We start from the raw sequence: 15,111 nt of genomic DNA on the forward strand, positions 1-15,111 counted from the left end.
AGGGTCGCAAAGAATCGGATATGACCGAGCAACTGAACACGCCCACAAATGTAAGATAGATAGCTAGTGGGAAGCTACTTCACAATTCAGTGGATTTTAATATATTCAGAGTTGTGCAACCATCGCCACTATGAATTTCAGAACCTCTGTCCCTCCATCATGTCCCCAGCCCTCAGCAACCACTAACCTACTTTCTGTTCATCCATTGTTAGTATATATCATGTAGCTTTTTTATGGCTGAATCATATTCCATAGTGTGCCTATTACCATAGTTTGTTTCTTCATTCAGTGATAGACATTTGACTGTATCCACCATTTGGCAGTTATGGATGGCGCTGCTGTAAACATTCATGTGCATGTTGTGTGTGGATGTATGATTTCATTTCTCTTGGGTGTATAACTAGGAGCAGAATTTCTGGGTCATATGGTGCCTTTGTGTTTAATCATTTGAAGAATCCTTTCACCGTGTCTACTGTGTGCCTGGACTATGATGAACTTGATAGACACAGCCGCCTAGAGAACAGGGACATGAAAACAGGCAGGCAGGATATATCTTGCCGTTGATGTTGATTATAACAACATAAAAGGAGCTGTGAAAACACACCCATTGCTGCCCCTCTCCTTGCCCAATTCTCCATGTCCACAGCCATATGTGTTTTTGTAGTCGTTAACTCCTAATTATCTCCACTTGTAAGGCAGGGAACCTAAGGGCCCATTACAGGCCTGCTATGGGTTGAGGGGCAGCAGGGGTAGAAGAGGGAGAGGATTAGGGGATAGCCAGACCTGAGATCAAGACCCAGCACTGCCATTCCCCAGCTGTATGACATTGACCAAGTCACCTCCACTTGCCTGTAAATGGAGACAAGGATAACATCCACCATGCAAAGCTTTTTTGAGGACTAAGCCCCTCACAGCCTTGCCGTATACAGGGGAAATCAACGGTGGCTCTCATTCCTGTAGTTGTAGAATGACTGGAATTGAAACCACAGGCAGCATTTGGTTTCTCTAGCTCAGAGCTTCCCCACTTGAACTCTCTGGGTTTCCATCCTATGTGATCTTTCTCAAAAGAAAGGTTCCATGGTCACATGGGTTTGGGAAATGCTGCAGATCATGTCCCTCCCGGAAGGCTGACAGTACATGTGAAGTGAAGACTTCCATTTCCTACAGGGAGTCAAGTATCCTGAGCAACTCTCCCACTGAAAACATGCAAAAATCCTGAATATAACACTTTTGTAATAAACTTTTAAATGCATAGATGAGCTAGCTGTAAAGTAAGAAACACATAAAGCCTCAAGATTAAGTGAGAATAGGAACACAGATAAACTGAGCAGTAACTCTGGCTGTTGCCCTGAGGGCTTGGCTGACTCTCAGGTCCACTCGAGCCTCTGTTTTCATGGGCTCCAGGGCACTGGGAACAGAGACCAAGCCCCAGACCACCCAAGGTGTGCAGCCTGAAAGGGCACAAGCCTCAGAAAACTGGGACTCCACAGGGCTCCATCTGCAGAGTCAAGGGAATGAGACAGAAACCAAAACCTCCTCCCCCACTGACTAGAAGGAAAGTGTCTTGTTACAAGCCATGGCACTGGACAAAGAAGAAAAACTCTAATGAGAATCTATAACTGTAAGTCAGCCCTTTTGTGATGTTTAAACTGAAATTGCACTTAGATAAACCTGAATTCAACTTTGTGGTTGTGGATCATCCAAAAGATTTCTAGATGATAGCTTAAAATGATTTTGAGTTTTGTCATGCCCAAATGCTTGTGTAGTAGAGATAGTACAAATCCTCTCCAGAGAAGCCTACCTTCAATTCAGGCCTCCAGGGATTCCCACACATAAAATGCCCCAAGTAAGAGCTCACCGTAAAACAAAACACACACACACACCACACAGCAAAAAGGTACCTTCAGCATGAGGCAACAGACTGAGATCAGTAAGGATTTCAGATATTGAATGTATCAGACACAGAATATAAAATGCAATAATTATTTCGAGTTAAATAAAAGAGGAAATTAGAAATATGAGTAAGGAGCAAAAGACTATTAAATTGAGCAAGTAAATATGAACCAAATAAAGAGAAACCAAATAAAAAGAGAACCAAATAAAGCTTATGTATATTAGAAAATAAATCTTTGAAATTTTAAAATTATAAGTGGCTTTAGTGCCAAAGAAAATAACCAAAAATGTAACACAGAAAAACAAAGGACTAGAAATACAGGAGAGAGGTGAAGAGAGATGAAGGAAAAAGTAGGTCTGGCTTGCAGCTACTTAGAGGTCCAGAGGGAGAGCAGGAGATTTGAATCAAGGTAATATTTGAAGAGAGAATGAATGAGATAGAACTGCTGAAAGATGCAGTGCGTTTATAAAGTGCTGGCAAATCCTACAGAGTGAGAAGTCCTTTGAACTTGCTTAATCCAGTATCTTTAATACCAGTTTGCCCACAGGACCCCTTTTGATGGAATAGCTATTACCACACTGTAGACCAAGCCTTTCTCTTTGGGTAACTGCATTGAGCCTTTGTTGGAGAGATGGCCTCAGCAACTTGGCTCTGCTCAGTCCTCTCCCCTGGCTCCCCACCCCCAATTCCTACAGAATTACGGGCCCAGATGAGGAGATTTGAGGAGCTTCTGCCCCAGGTGTGTTGGCTGGTGTTGGAGAATTTCAAGGAGCACCACTGGAAAAAGTGTTGCACCTCCATCAAAGAGATCCGAGAACAGTTCTTGAATTACCAGGAACAGCTGGAGAGAAGGAAGGTGGGGCCCCTGGGATCACCCTGTGAGTTCAGACATAGAGGTGGGGCATCCGCAGAACTGAGTCCCAGGGAAGGAGCTAGGCCGGGCCTGGGTTTATTGGGTGGGAGTGAGGGACACTAGGCACTGGAGAGATAAGAGCCGAGCCAATAGCTCCTTCATGGAAGGGGTTCAGCACATTCCTTGTTGGATATAACAGGTAGGTTGGCTGGTTCTGTGGGGCTGTGGACCTTGAGGTCAACAATGATTGTCCATGGAACCAGGGGACATTCAAGCTGTTGATTTTATTGGACTGAATCCCTGATTGTTCCGGGGAAGATGCACAGCTCTCCCACTTCCTAACCCTTGGAGTTGGCTCCAGCCATGCCTCAGTCTTGCGTACCCTGCCACTCCTCTGCCTATCCACAGCCCTTCACACACACTCAGGTCAACGCACACATCAATCTAGCCATGGCCATAATTGGCAGAGGACATAGGTCAGTGACTTCGTAGTCCTGACCTCAAGACTGGGTCAAAAAACTCACCGATTTCTGGATTGTCTGAAGGATGAAAATGCCCAGAAGCTCCACCCAAATCTCGGACACCCTGCACAGCTCCAAGATATGGAGTCTCTGTGTCAAGTGGAAGAGAAGAGGCAGGGAGATTTGGACACCTTGATTGTGGAAACCAAGGAGAAGCTAGAGGTCAGTAGTGCCTTCTACTCCCATGTTTAGGTGCTGAGGGCTTCCCTGCCCTCCTGAGGTCACCCCAACTGACAGCCTACCAATACCACTGAGCCCAGCCCTATGCTCTGGCACCCTGGCCAAGGCAGGGCGTGAAAGTGGGCAGGTTTTATAGGTGGAGATGGTCTTTATTGGCTGTTTTAACTTGCATTTTAAAATTTCTAAATTAATTAGTAATGAGAAATTTTTTTCTCCCAAGATCCATGTCGGGTTTTCTTTCCTCTTTGGTAAATTGTCTGTGTGTGTCCCTTGGCCATTGCAGAATCATTTCCTATTTTCAAGTCACTCTTAGGAGAAGCCTCCTGGGGAAAGACCAGATGCCTGTTAACTTGGACACAGTTGACTCATGGCCCTGGTTTTGTCTCACGTGTTGCTTTCCAACCCTATCTCCAGCCTGCCTTTGGAGGCAGGGTCCTCTCCTTATAGCACCATGCTCCCCGTGTTTCCTCCAGGAATGCATAAGGAAGTATGCCCGGCTTTTCATAGCCAGCTTGGCCACCTTCACTGAGAAGTTCCTGCTGCAGTTGGACGAGGTGGTCACCATTGACGATGTCCAGGTTGCAAGTATGCACCTCACTGGCCTTGTGCCCTGGCTCCAGGGGGTTGGTGACATAGGTGATGGGTCTGGAGGGGTCTGCTTTCCCCCAACTCCACCAGTATGAAAACAGATCCTCTCTTGAGAGGACTGATGAATTTTTTGTTTCTTTTTTAATTAAAATTATCTTTTTTAACTGAAAAAGCAAATCCCCAGTGAGTCAGATTGCATATAAAAAATGAAATCCTAATACTAAATATTTGCATAATCTTGGGGTAGGGACAACTTTCCTAAGTTTGAGAGCTAGAAGCTATACAGGAATGGTGTGGACCTCCCTGTGGCCAAAACAAAAGCAAGGGAAAATGTGAAAAGATGGAAGGACAAACCACAAAGTGGAAAAATATTTCTAATAACTAATCGGTCAGAGAATGGCCTGATATTCCTGTGGTATGACGAATTCTTAACAGGTCATATTTGTAAAAAGGACAAACACATGCAATTCAAAAGGTCAATAAATGTTGAAAGATGCTTGATTTCACCAATGATGAAAAGTGCAAATATAAACGTTGTTAAGATATAATTTCTTGCCAAGAGCCTGGCAAAGCTTTTAAGTTCAGTGACACCCAGCACTGGTGAGGCAGGAAGCCTCAGCACCGCAGAGCCCCTCAGAAAAGTGTACCTTCACCCCTTCTCTTGGAGAACGCTCTGTCGGTGACTTCAAAGTCCTGAACACACTGACCTAGCCGTTCTAACCCTGGGAACTAATCCAACAGAAATACTTGCATACTTTTTCAAAGATGTATTTTCAAGCATAATCTTCACAGCACTGCTTGAAATTGCAAAGAATTGGAAACAGTGTTAATATCCATGTATAAAGGATTGGATAAATTATGGTACAGATAAAAGAGGGAATTCTATGCAACTGTTCAGGTGGGTGTGGTAGGTCTCTATGTGCCAGCTGGGAACACCTGAAGGAATACTGTCACAGGAAAAAGCAAAGCAACAATTATACTTACCTGTGATACTATTTTAAAAAACACATAGGTGACACAAACGTGTACCCTCATTAGTATATAAATGAATCTGTGTGAGAGAGAAACAGAGGCAAAGAGGGACAAAATGAGAGCAGCAGAGCCTGAGAGACAGGTACCTGAGTGTTGATGACCACCTCTGGTGAGTGGGATTGTGAGAGATTTCTAAAGTCTTTTCTTTTCCCCCATTAGATGATGTTTAAATTTTTTATACTGTGTGAATTGCTTTTATAACTATGCAAAGACTCAAATCATACATTAAATATTGTCCATTTATCTCTCATCTATTAAGTAATTAAAATATATTGTTTTTATTTTTTAAAGTTTGTATTGCAAAGACAATGACTATTTTTATAGTAAAATAAGAAATTCAATATGAGTTACAAAGAAAGAGAAGAATATGGTCCTTCCTCCCAGAAATAGGTGCCGGTAACATTGGCTATCCTCCTCCTGGTCAATTTCCCTTTGGTCACAGGCCTGTGTGTGTATCAGTGAGGGGATAGGAGGGTGGATCACAGGTGTGTGCTGTTTTGTAACCTAATTTCCCCTTGGGCGGATGCTGGTCAAGCCAGTCACCACCTCCTGAGCACTTTCAGTTGCCATGCATCTTATTTTATTAGTCCCCTGCTGGTGCATACGGGCCATATCCAGCTTTTCACTCCTCTTATCATGCTGGAGGGAACATCTGCATCCATGTTTCTCTATTTGGGGGCAACAACTTCCTAGAAGTGGATTTTCTAGGTCAAAATGTATATGCATGCTGAGGTGTTGGCCACTGTCTAGTAGTGGAGGTCTCTTTGGCAAGTGTGAGCCTGGTTTGGGAAAGCAGAGCCTGCACAGACGCTGGGGTTCAGACTAGAGAAGGAACAGGCAATGGAGCTGGCAGGGAGGCAGCCTCGGTACCTTGGAGGGAACCCCTGGGCCAGGAAGACCCCCTGCATCAGGCCCATGGGGTCCTCACCTGTTCTGTAACTCGGGCTTCTGAGCCAAGTGGCGCCCTGCCATGCCTGCAGACCAGGGTGCAGAGAGCTGCTCTAGCCTGCTGGTCTCACTCCAGAAACAGAGCCCCTTTCTCTTCATGTCAAACGGCAGGTCAGTGAGCCAGACATGAGAGAGACAACCTTAAATGTGTTCATTCCAGGAGAAATTCTTAGTTCAGGACCCCTTTGAGATAGTATAAGCCAAAGAAATCTCCAAAGAGCATATTCAGGAGCTCATAGAAGCTGCGAGAAGGTCAGAGCATCATACATAGGATTTTGGAGCTGGGATGCACACCCAAACCACACCTCACATATTCCAGCTTTAACCCTCCTGTTTGAGACTCTTAAGTGGGGAATAGGGGAGCAAGGTTTCATTTCTGTAAATGTAAGGTCAGGGGTCCCCTGGATTTCAGGCTGTGGGTGAGGCCTTCATCAGTAACCCACCTCTTGCTTGCCAGAGATGGAGCCCCCCAAACAGAAAACCTCAATCCTAATACGGAGGAAACTCACCGGGCTGTCCCTGGAGGAAGAGAGTGAGAAGCCCCTGATTGAACGGGGGAGCAGGTGAGAGCTGAGAGCAGGGGTGAATACCATGCATGGCTGTTTGTTGGGAGTAGGGTGGTGAAATGGTGAGGGGCTCGAGCTCTGAAGTCAGACAGACCTGGTAACTTTGGAAAGGCTTTGTGTCCTAAGCCTCAGTTTCCTTATCTGTGAAATGGGCATGACAGCCTCCCTTACATGATATTATAAAGAGAAAGCTCGATGAAATTGTGCTTGAAGTGCCCCTGGCACCTACTAAGAGCTCAGCAGCTGTTAGTTTGTGTGATAAGGACTCATGAAGGGACCCCAAATAAAGAGAGGCCTGTCCTAGTGTGGGGTACCTTCTCAGATTGCTGGCAGTACTGGGATTCACTACAACTATCTGTCATGTATGACAAGAGCTATAGAAGTGCTTGTCCCCTGTACCCCAGGAATGTGACTCTGGAAGAAGTAAGGAAGTGATTTATCCAGCTAAATTGTCAGCAGTGGTTTTTTATCATGGTAGGAAAAGCAAGCCAGGAACTGGTGACTGGCATCTGGCTGGGCAAGTGATAAGGAAACCGAGATCCGGAAAAGGGAAACCCCTAAAGGCATGGGATTTGCTTTCCCCATGCAGAACCCAACTGTCTATCTATACACATGGATATAAGCTGTATGAAAATGCCAAAAAGAACTTGAAGAAGCTTAATGTTAAATGCTCAGTATAGTTTTTCTTTTAATTAAGGCATTTAAAACATGATAATTTTTTTTTTTAATAAATGCTAACTGTTTCCACCAGAGATGGAGAGTGCACAGTGAATGATGAAGCTAAGCCTGTAGGACTTTTCATGCATGTTTGTTTGTAGAAAGTGGCCAGGAATCAAACCTACTGAAGTCACCATCCAGAACAAGATTCTCCTCCGAAAAACACCATCAATCACAACCACCAAAACGACACTGGGCCACCTGGCATCTGTGGAAGCCCGAGATGCTGTCTACCTGGTGAGTGAAGAGACGAGGTGGAGGGGGTGCACCCCAGGGAGCACAAGGCAGCTTGGTGTGCTGCCTTGGGAAGGAGGGAGGGAGCTTGTCATCACCAGGTGCCCTGGCGTCTGGTCAGATGGAGCAGGGCACAGCACTGGTGACAGCCAACATTCTCAGGCACCGGGACATGGGCCACAGCTCCAGTTGCAGCAATAGCTCAGGTCTCATGGCATGAGCCCCAGTGCCGCCGGAGCCCAGCTGAGAGACGCCACACCCAGACTGGAAGGCTCTCCAGCGAACAGTCAAAACAGTGCGAGAGGACAGAGTAGTCAGAGGCTTGGAGGCCGTGGGAGGAGTGAGTGATGACGGATGGAATAATTACTGAGCACCTGCTGCAGCTTCTGTTCTCAACCCAAGGCTTCCACTGGATCCTTGTAGCAAGCCCATGAGAAAGGTAGAATGGTCCCCACGTTACTGCAGAAGACACCGAGTCATAAAGAAGTGTGTCCCCTGTATGCCACCAAGAGTGATAGCCAGGATTGGACCTGGGCCTGTTAGACCCATGGGGCTGCCCAAAGAGGAAGTTGCACCCAAGGCTGCCTGTGGGACCTCGCAGCTCCAAGGATGTCTGGACCTAGGGTTCTGGTGCCCCAGAGAAAAACCTCATACTGCCCAAAGATATGCTGACCCTGGTATGTGGAGACCCCTTAGTGCCTAGGCAGGCCCTTCCCCAGCCACCAAGTTAAGCCCTAGGCAGCAGGCACAATTCCACTGCTGAGTTCAGTGAGGACTTAAGGCCTAGTGGGCTCAGCCTCTCAAGGATGCCAGGACCCCTGAGCTTCAAGGAGACTATAGTGTGGTGGTTAGGAAGGAGGGCAGAGCCCAGAATCAGGTGAACCAGGAGCCTAGTCACCGCTCAGTCTCTTCTTAGTTAAGTAACCTCAGGCGAGGCTGTGAGCCTCAGTTTTCCCACCCATAAAATGTGGAAAACAGCAAGGCCTGCCTGAGCTTTATTGGACAGAGTACATGAGAAATGACTTGTGGAACTCTTGCCAGTGCCTGGAATGTATTCCAAGCCACCCACCAGCAGGTTACAGCATCCCTCTAGGGCACAGAGTGTCCTCTAGGGGACAAAGTCCAGAAGTCCTTCCTCATGTGGCTGCTTCCTGCTGCTTGCTCCCAGAAATATTTAGCATCATTTGAAGAGGAGCTGAAGAAGGTCCAGGAAGACTCCGCATTGCAGGTGAAAGAGGCTCAGCGCTGGAAGGACAGCTGGAAACACTCCGTGAACATCATCCAGGGCCTGTACTTGTGATACTCTCAACCCTCCGTAAATAAATGGCTTATTTTGTGTGGATTCCTCATCCCTGTACCCACCCTTCCATCCATCTGTCTCTGCCCAGTGCTGTAGCCTCACAGTGACGAGGACATGGCATGGTTCCTGCCCACATGGAGATCACTTCCAATGAGGAAGACAGAGGTGAAAGGGGTTGTTCCACCTGGTCAGCTAAGATGGTGGATAACAGGGATGGGTAACTTAAATAGAGACCCATAGTTCAGGGGAAATAACTTCCACAAGGCATGATGGGTACTTCATCTTGGAAAATGAAATAATTAAAACTTAAAACTTACAGGAAAAAGTATATTGCACATTTAACAAAATGCGAGTTTTAATTGCAACTGAGCACTGATTCCTAGACACAACAAAGACTTCATCCGGTGTTGACTGGGTATCTGGTTATTTGTATGGCCAATGATAACCTTTTGGCAGAAATCTTCTAGGTCTCCTTAACTTGACTAATGGTCTCTTTAGTCCTGTGACACTCAGATCACTGTCTTTGGAAGCTTGCTTCCCACCGTCTTCCTTGTCGCCTTTCTCTTCCTCAATTGCCCCGCAGCCACATTATGACCAGTGGCAGTTGTCAGCAGCTGTCTGTGCCCTGTGGGCAGGCGGCTCATGGTGCTTCCTCCACTTCCTGAGCTCCTGCTGTGCCAGTATGGTTTGTATGTTGATGGTTCTTCAGTTCATGGTTCCATGCGCTTTGTCTCAACTTGATGAGGTAAGTATCGCCTGCATTTTACAGTTGTGGAGACTCAAGTCCACAAGGTCAAAGCCAAGGACTTGGAGGCACATTGTTTTGGAGATGATTCCAAGAAGCATGAGTGAGGACATGGGAAAAAGGAGCATAAAAGCAGAAAAGTCACTGGAAGGGGCTTTCAGGAGTGGCCCCTGCTGTGGGTGACCAGGCTCTGTCTCACTGGAAAACAGCCTCCCACCTGGCCTGACTCTGTCCATGTGGGTGGAGAGTTGCCCGGGCATTAGCGCTGCCACACTATCCCTCGTGCCATCTTGCAGGACAGGAATCTCCTGTGGTACCAGAAAGAGCCCCCAGGCAGGGGAGTCTCAAGTTATATTGGCTGGAGTGAGCTCCCCAGCTGTAGGTGAACTCAGGTAAGCCAAGGGGATGTGAGCGCAGCATCACCACCTCCAGTTTTCCAAACCTGAAGGCAGGCCCCTATGCACCACTCTGCCATGGCACCCTCTCTCCTCAAAGCAGCAAATGACGTCTGCACAGCCCCTTCCAGCTTGTGGCATGCTCTGCAGGTACATGCTCTAATTCAGTCCTACCGTGGGCAGGGTGGCAGTCACCATGTAACCCCTATTTTGTAAATAAAAAAGCTGAAACTTGGAGAAAAGAAGATATCTCCAGTCACTCAGCGACAGCATGCTGCAGCTGGGGTTCCAGCCTGGCTCTGGCTGTCCCTGAAACTCAGCCTGGAGTGAATATACCTGGGTGCTTTGTAAGTAAGAAAGGACCCAGAAAAATGAGGGGTGCTCCCTCTCCCCTCTGCCAGCCTTGGAGTCTCTGCACCACCACCCCCTCCTGCCAGCCACGGGGCAGCATGCATGGAGAACAGGGTGTAGGTGTGGGTGCAAGGACAGCCTGTGGTCAGTCACTCTCCACTTTCATGTTGCTGAGGTCCCAGTTGGCAGAGAAGGCTCGAGGAAGCACGTCTACTGTGGCAGGAGCACTGGGAGGGGGACACAAGGACTAGGGTAGGTATTGGGGGCCCACCATAGCCCAGACAGAGCCTGCAAACAGTGGTGGAGCCAGGGAGCAGAAGGGGTGCAGAATTGGGAGGCCTGCGCCAACCCCTCAGCACTGTGTGCCCCTCTGAGTCCAGTTTGCCCACCTGTCCAGTGGGGACACAGGCTCCACTCTCCCAGCCCACTGCACCCAGTGAGACCCAGCTTGCCTAGCTGGGCCAGCCTTTGGGAACTGAGGCCACAAAGCTGAGGGGTCAAGGCAAAAGCCATGCCCATTCCACTTCTTGTTCCCCACCTTCATTGGGGCAGTATGCCGCCTTTCATTGTTTTCCTTATGATTCCAAAAGGAAACAACATTCATTATAGGAAATAAAGGACCAAAGGAGCAAAAAGACTATAAAAACCCTGGCATCCAGAGATAGCTGTTCCCTACACCATTTTTCATGTGTGTGTGTGTATGTATTTGCCAAATGGAATTATAATGTGGGTTCGGTTGTATAAATTGGTTTTCAGATTTCAGCTAGGTACACGGTCTCCATATCCTTAAATATCCACTTACACCCTTGGTTTTCATCCTCTGCCACCTCTGCCCACCACGTGGAGTGGACCTCATGTGTGTCAGTGTCCTCCACTCCTACAGCTGAGACCGAGTCAGGAAGCAACACCCATCCTTACAGGGAAGACTGCTCTCCAATAGTTTTGTTTTATCAGTTTGTGAGACTTTTTTTTGTTTTTGGACCCTAACATAATCCACTAACTCAGTTCATGGCCCACTAAGGGGTCTTGTCTGCGGTGTCCCACTGCCAGAGGAGCCAGGTCCCGTCTCGGACAAGGTAGGGTGTCCATTATGGGGCTTTTAGATACAAGGCATCCATCCACCCACATGGACTCTGTGCACATCTCTAGCCCTTGCCTCTGGCTTCTGGAAGCTGACTCCCTGAGTCAAAGGGGAGGACATCTGGGGATCCGGCACAAATCACCCTCCAGGAGAAGACTTGGGGTCCCTCGCACAATCGAGGACTCGGTGCCTGCTTCTCTCGTCCACACCAAGCATTGTAGTTACAGCAGCTTTGGGGGAAATTTTTTTTTTTTTTTGCTGGCTCAGCAGATGACTAATTCATAGTCTTATTTTTACTTTTTTAATGATGAGTGAAGGTACACTTTTCATCACCGAGTCATTTCTAAAATGTGACCACTTTTCCCAGTCCTGGGGTGAGCCTGTTGAACATGACTCCCTGGGCATCCCCTGGGGGCACAATTCGTGTTCCATGTCCAGCCAGGAAGCTCCACTCCTTGTGCTATTGCAGAAACCAGTAATCGAGAAACCAACCACCACACCCGGAGAGTTGGAGAACTCAGGTTTATTACATCGGTGGGCCCAGAGGAGTTAACACTGCAAGCTCTGAGTCCCAAACAAAGGGGTTACAGAGTTTTTGTACACGGACAGGCATGATTAAACGGGTTTGTGGGTTTGCAGGGGCCGGGCGATTGCAAAGAGCAAGATAAGGGTGAGTGAGATAAGCTCCAGTTTCTAGTATTGTAAGTCCCCACTTTCTGAGATTACGTGACCTACGTGATCCAGACTTTGCAAGGAGCAAGCTGAGTTACAGAGGCAGAAGGAACAGGAGGTTATGTAAAATTTTAACTTTTCCTCTTCAATGCAACTGCCAAGTGGTTAGTGACTGGCTTGTGACCCACAAGATACAGCAAGAAGGATGGGAGTTCACTTCCAAGATGTAATGACAAAAAAATCTGTCCTTTCCCTCTTATTTGCTCTCTCCTATGTTCCTTCTCTGTCCCTCCCTCCTCCTCACTGCCTCCCTTCCCACTTCTCTCTCTCTCTCTGTTCTATGTCTGAATCTGGGGAAGAAGGCACCCACCCATGTTATGAGCTGCCCTGAGTAGTTGTCACAAGGAGAGAACTGAGGGAGCACTCACGCCAATAGACAGGAACTCAGACTGTCCATCCAAACACAGTCCTGCAGCCTGTGGATGAACTTAGGAGCAAATCCTCCCCAAGTTGAGCCCAACTGAAGCCATAGCACCTGCCTGTGAGACACCCAGAAGCAGAGCAACCTATGTAAGGTAAGCAAGTTAGAGAAGGCGAGGTTCAGAGAAAGAACAAGACCGGCACTTTACAGGAATAAATCACCTTTAATGAGGTGAGAAGGGACAGCAGTCAGATTAGTGAGCTGCTGCAGTAACCCAAGAAATGAGTAAATATATATAGGCATGTATGTGGAAAGTTACTGTCTTAAGCGGGCCTGTTCTCCAAAGTTGTTCAAAGTAGTTATCTCTAAAATGGCTGGGGCAAGGAATTTTGGAGATCGGCCAGAGGCTGGACCTGCTGGGAGCTGGGCGTAATCAACCTTAATGTCCATTTTTTACTTCGGGTGAGAGAGTTCTTTGTTTTGCACAGAATGGTGGGGAGGACTTAGAGGGAAGTTTTAACTCCAGGCTATTTTGAGCCGTGTAGCTTTCCTTCAACCTAGCTAAGCCATGAACAGATAACCAGACCACACTGGGTTAGGTATTAAATATTTGTAGTTTTAAGGTGCTAAATTTTGAAGCAATGAGGAACCTACAGCTAATACAGTCTACAGGCCCCAGGATCTAGTCCCACCCTCCTCCCTGTGACCTGCTCCTCCTTCCTGGGCTCCCTCCAGCTGCACCAACTACCTTTCTACCCCTCTGGCCATACTCACCTCTGCCTGCCAGTCTCTGCCCTAGTGGTGCCTTCTCCCTCTTGTCATCTGTGAAGTGAGTCGCTCAGTCGTGTCTGACTCTGCGATCCCATGGACTATTCAATCCATGGAATTCTCCAGGCCAGAATACTGGAGTGGGTAGCCTATCCCTTCTCCAGCAGATCTTCCTGACCCAGGAATTGAACTGGGGCCTCCTGCGTTGCAGGCAGATTCTTTACCAACTGAGTTATCAGGGAAGCCCCATCTGGTCCCTACCAATTTCACCCCAGGGAGGTCTCTCAGACTCTCCTACCGAGTGACTCCTGAGTCCTTCCTCACAGCTTCATCTCAGGCACTTGAAAGGCACTCTCCTTTCACATGTCCTTGGTTTCATGCTTTTGTCCATCTCCCTGCAGACTGTGAACTCTTGGTAGGCAGAGACCGCTCAGTCATCTTCAGCATCACACCTGACCTCCAGGGCACCTGGAGCAAGGTGAGTGACTGCTCAGTGATGAAGTGCGGGGATTTGGGAACCCCTTTCTTGATTTTGACCAGCTGAGTCTGGAGGTGAATGCTAGTAACAGGAGATCAAGTTGGCTCTGAGGCTGAGGGACAGCCAGAATGACCTATGCATAACTCTTTCTGCCCTAGTTGCTCCCCTCAAAAGCTCAGTGGGCACCTCAGATATAGGAGGCTGCTTGCCCCCTGGTGTCCAGCACCAGAACTGCAGCCCTAGGGAAGAAGATCACAAAATCAGACAGGCATACTTGTGTGAACTTTGAAGGCAGTGGAGTCCCAGATGAGCAAAGAAGCAGGACCTTCAGGCCCCAAGGGAAGCGCCAAGGACCTTGAGAGCCTCACTGGCCACTCTCTGTCCACCCCCAAGTGTCCTCTTCACGCATGAGACATCCTCAACCCGGCCAGGATGAGGCCCACCCTCTTCCCAAGTGAGAGCCCCAAGAGTCCAAGAAGGACTAGTCCTGTCCCTGTACACTGGACTTGGTTTGTGGTACCTGTGCCACTATGACAAGGGGATATGTGCCAGAGGAGACACCTGTCTTGTCCAAGGTCACATAGTGATCCAATGGCAAAACTCATACTTTGGCCAGGATTAGATTCGGCTACATACAGTAGCAAACCAAAAAGAATGGCATCAACAAAGGAGAGAGACTTATGTATCTTTCTCATATAAGAGAACCCTAGAGGCAGGCAGTCTGTACTCATCCTGGGCTGCTCTTCATGGAAGGTGATAGGTGATCTGTCCTGCTCCAGTGCCGCAGCATGTGCTTTCCATCATCAAAATGGTCTAAAGTGGCTGCTGGGGCTCCAGCCTGAACCCACCACCATTGCTGCATTTCAGATGCAGGAGGGAGGAAGGCATGAGAGCAAAGGGGACCGGCTTGGCTGTGGCAACTCTATCTGACCACCTGACCTCCCCAGAGTCCCACACCACACTTGTGCTCACATGTCATTGGCCTAAACTTTGTCTGGTCACACTTAGCTGCAAGAGAGAATGGAAAATCTAGTCTTTTAGTTTGGTGAATCGCTGCCTATATTCAAACTGTCTCCGTTTTTAAGCAAGGGGAGAATGAAAACTATGGAAACAACCAGTGCTCTCTCCCTACACAGAACTCCAAGATGAAAAGTAGTAGACAGGTTATTTTCGGAGGCACTGGGCATTTGTTCACCTACCATAGCCTGTCTTGTCTTGGTGTTTTTCATTCACAGACAGAACAAAGTCTTGGTTCCAAACCAGGATATATGAATGGGACTTTTACTTTTAGTTCCCAGAAAGACTATCAAAATCACACTATTGGCTTGTCTGCTTGTCGCTTGTAAGTAGATCTGAGAAAATTCTTT

General features: G+C 47.7%; 1 protein-coding gene across 16 annotated transcripts in view; it reads left to right on the forward strand.

Annotated features, from left to right (window-relative positions):
- Positions 1-8,882, forward strand: part of CCDC180 (coiled-coil domain containing 180) — a 62,965-nt gene extending 54,083 nt beyond the window's left edge. For 14 of the 16 annotated variants that reach the window (XM_081511036.1, XM_081511045.1, XM_081510968.1 and 11 more), the window contains 6 exons: positions 2,590-2,750; positions 3,293-3,430; positions 3,922-4,033; positions 6,474-6,579; positions 7,401-7,536; positions 8,702-8,882. In XM_081511036.1, coding sequence (XP_081367162.1) covers positions 2,590-2,750; positions 3,293-3,430; positions 3,922-4,033; positions 6,474-6,579; positions 7,401-7,536; positions 8,702-8,833 — 785 coding nt within the window. In that variant the 3' untranslated portion in view covers positions 8,834-8,882. The remainder of the gene's footprint in view (positions 1-2,589; positions 2,751-3,292; positions 3,431-3,921; positions 4,034-6,473; positions 6,580-7,400; positions 7,537-8,701) is intronic. The other 2 variants (XR_014059787.1, XR_014059788.1) reach the window with 2 other exon arrangements.
- The last annotated feature ends 6,229 nt before the right edge of the window (positions 8,883-15,111 follow it).

Source organism: Giraffa tippelskirchi, chromosome 1 (assembly GCF_054371585.1).
Source record: "Giraffa tippelskirchi isolate mGirTip1 chromosome 1, T2T-mGirTip1v1.2.pri, whole genome shotgun sequence".
Lineage (NCBI taxonomy): Eukaryota > Metazoa > Chordata > Mammalia > Artiodactyla > Giraffidae > Giraffa > Giraffa tippelskirchi.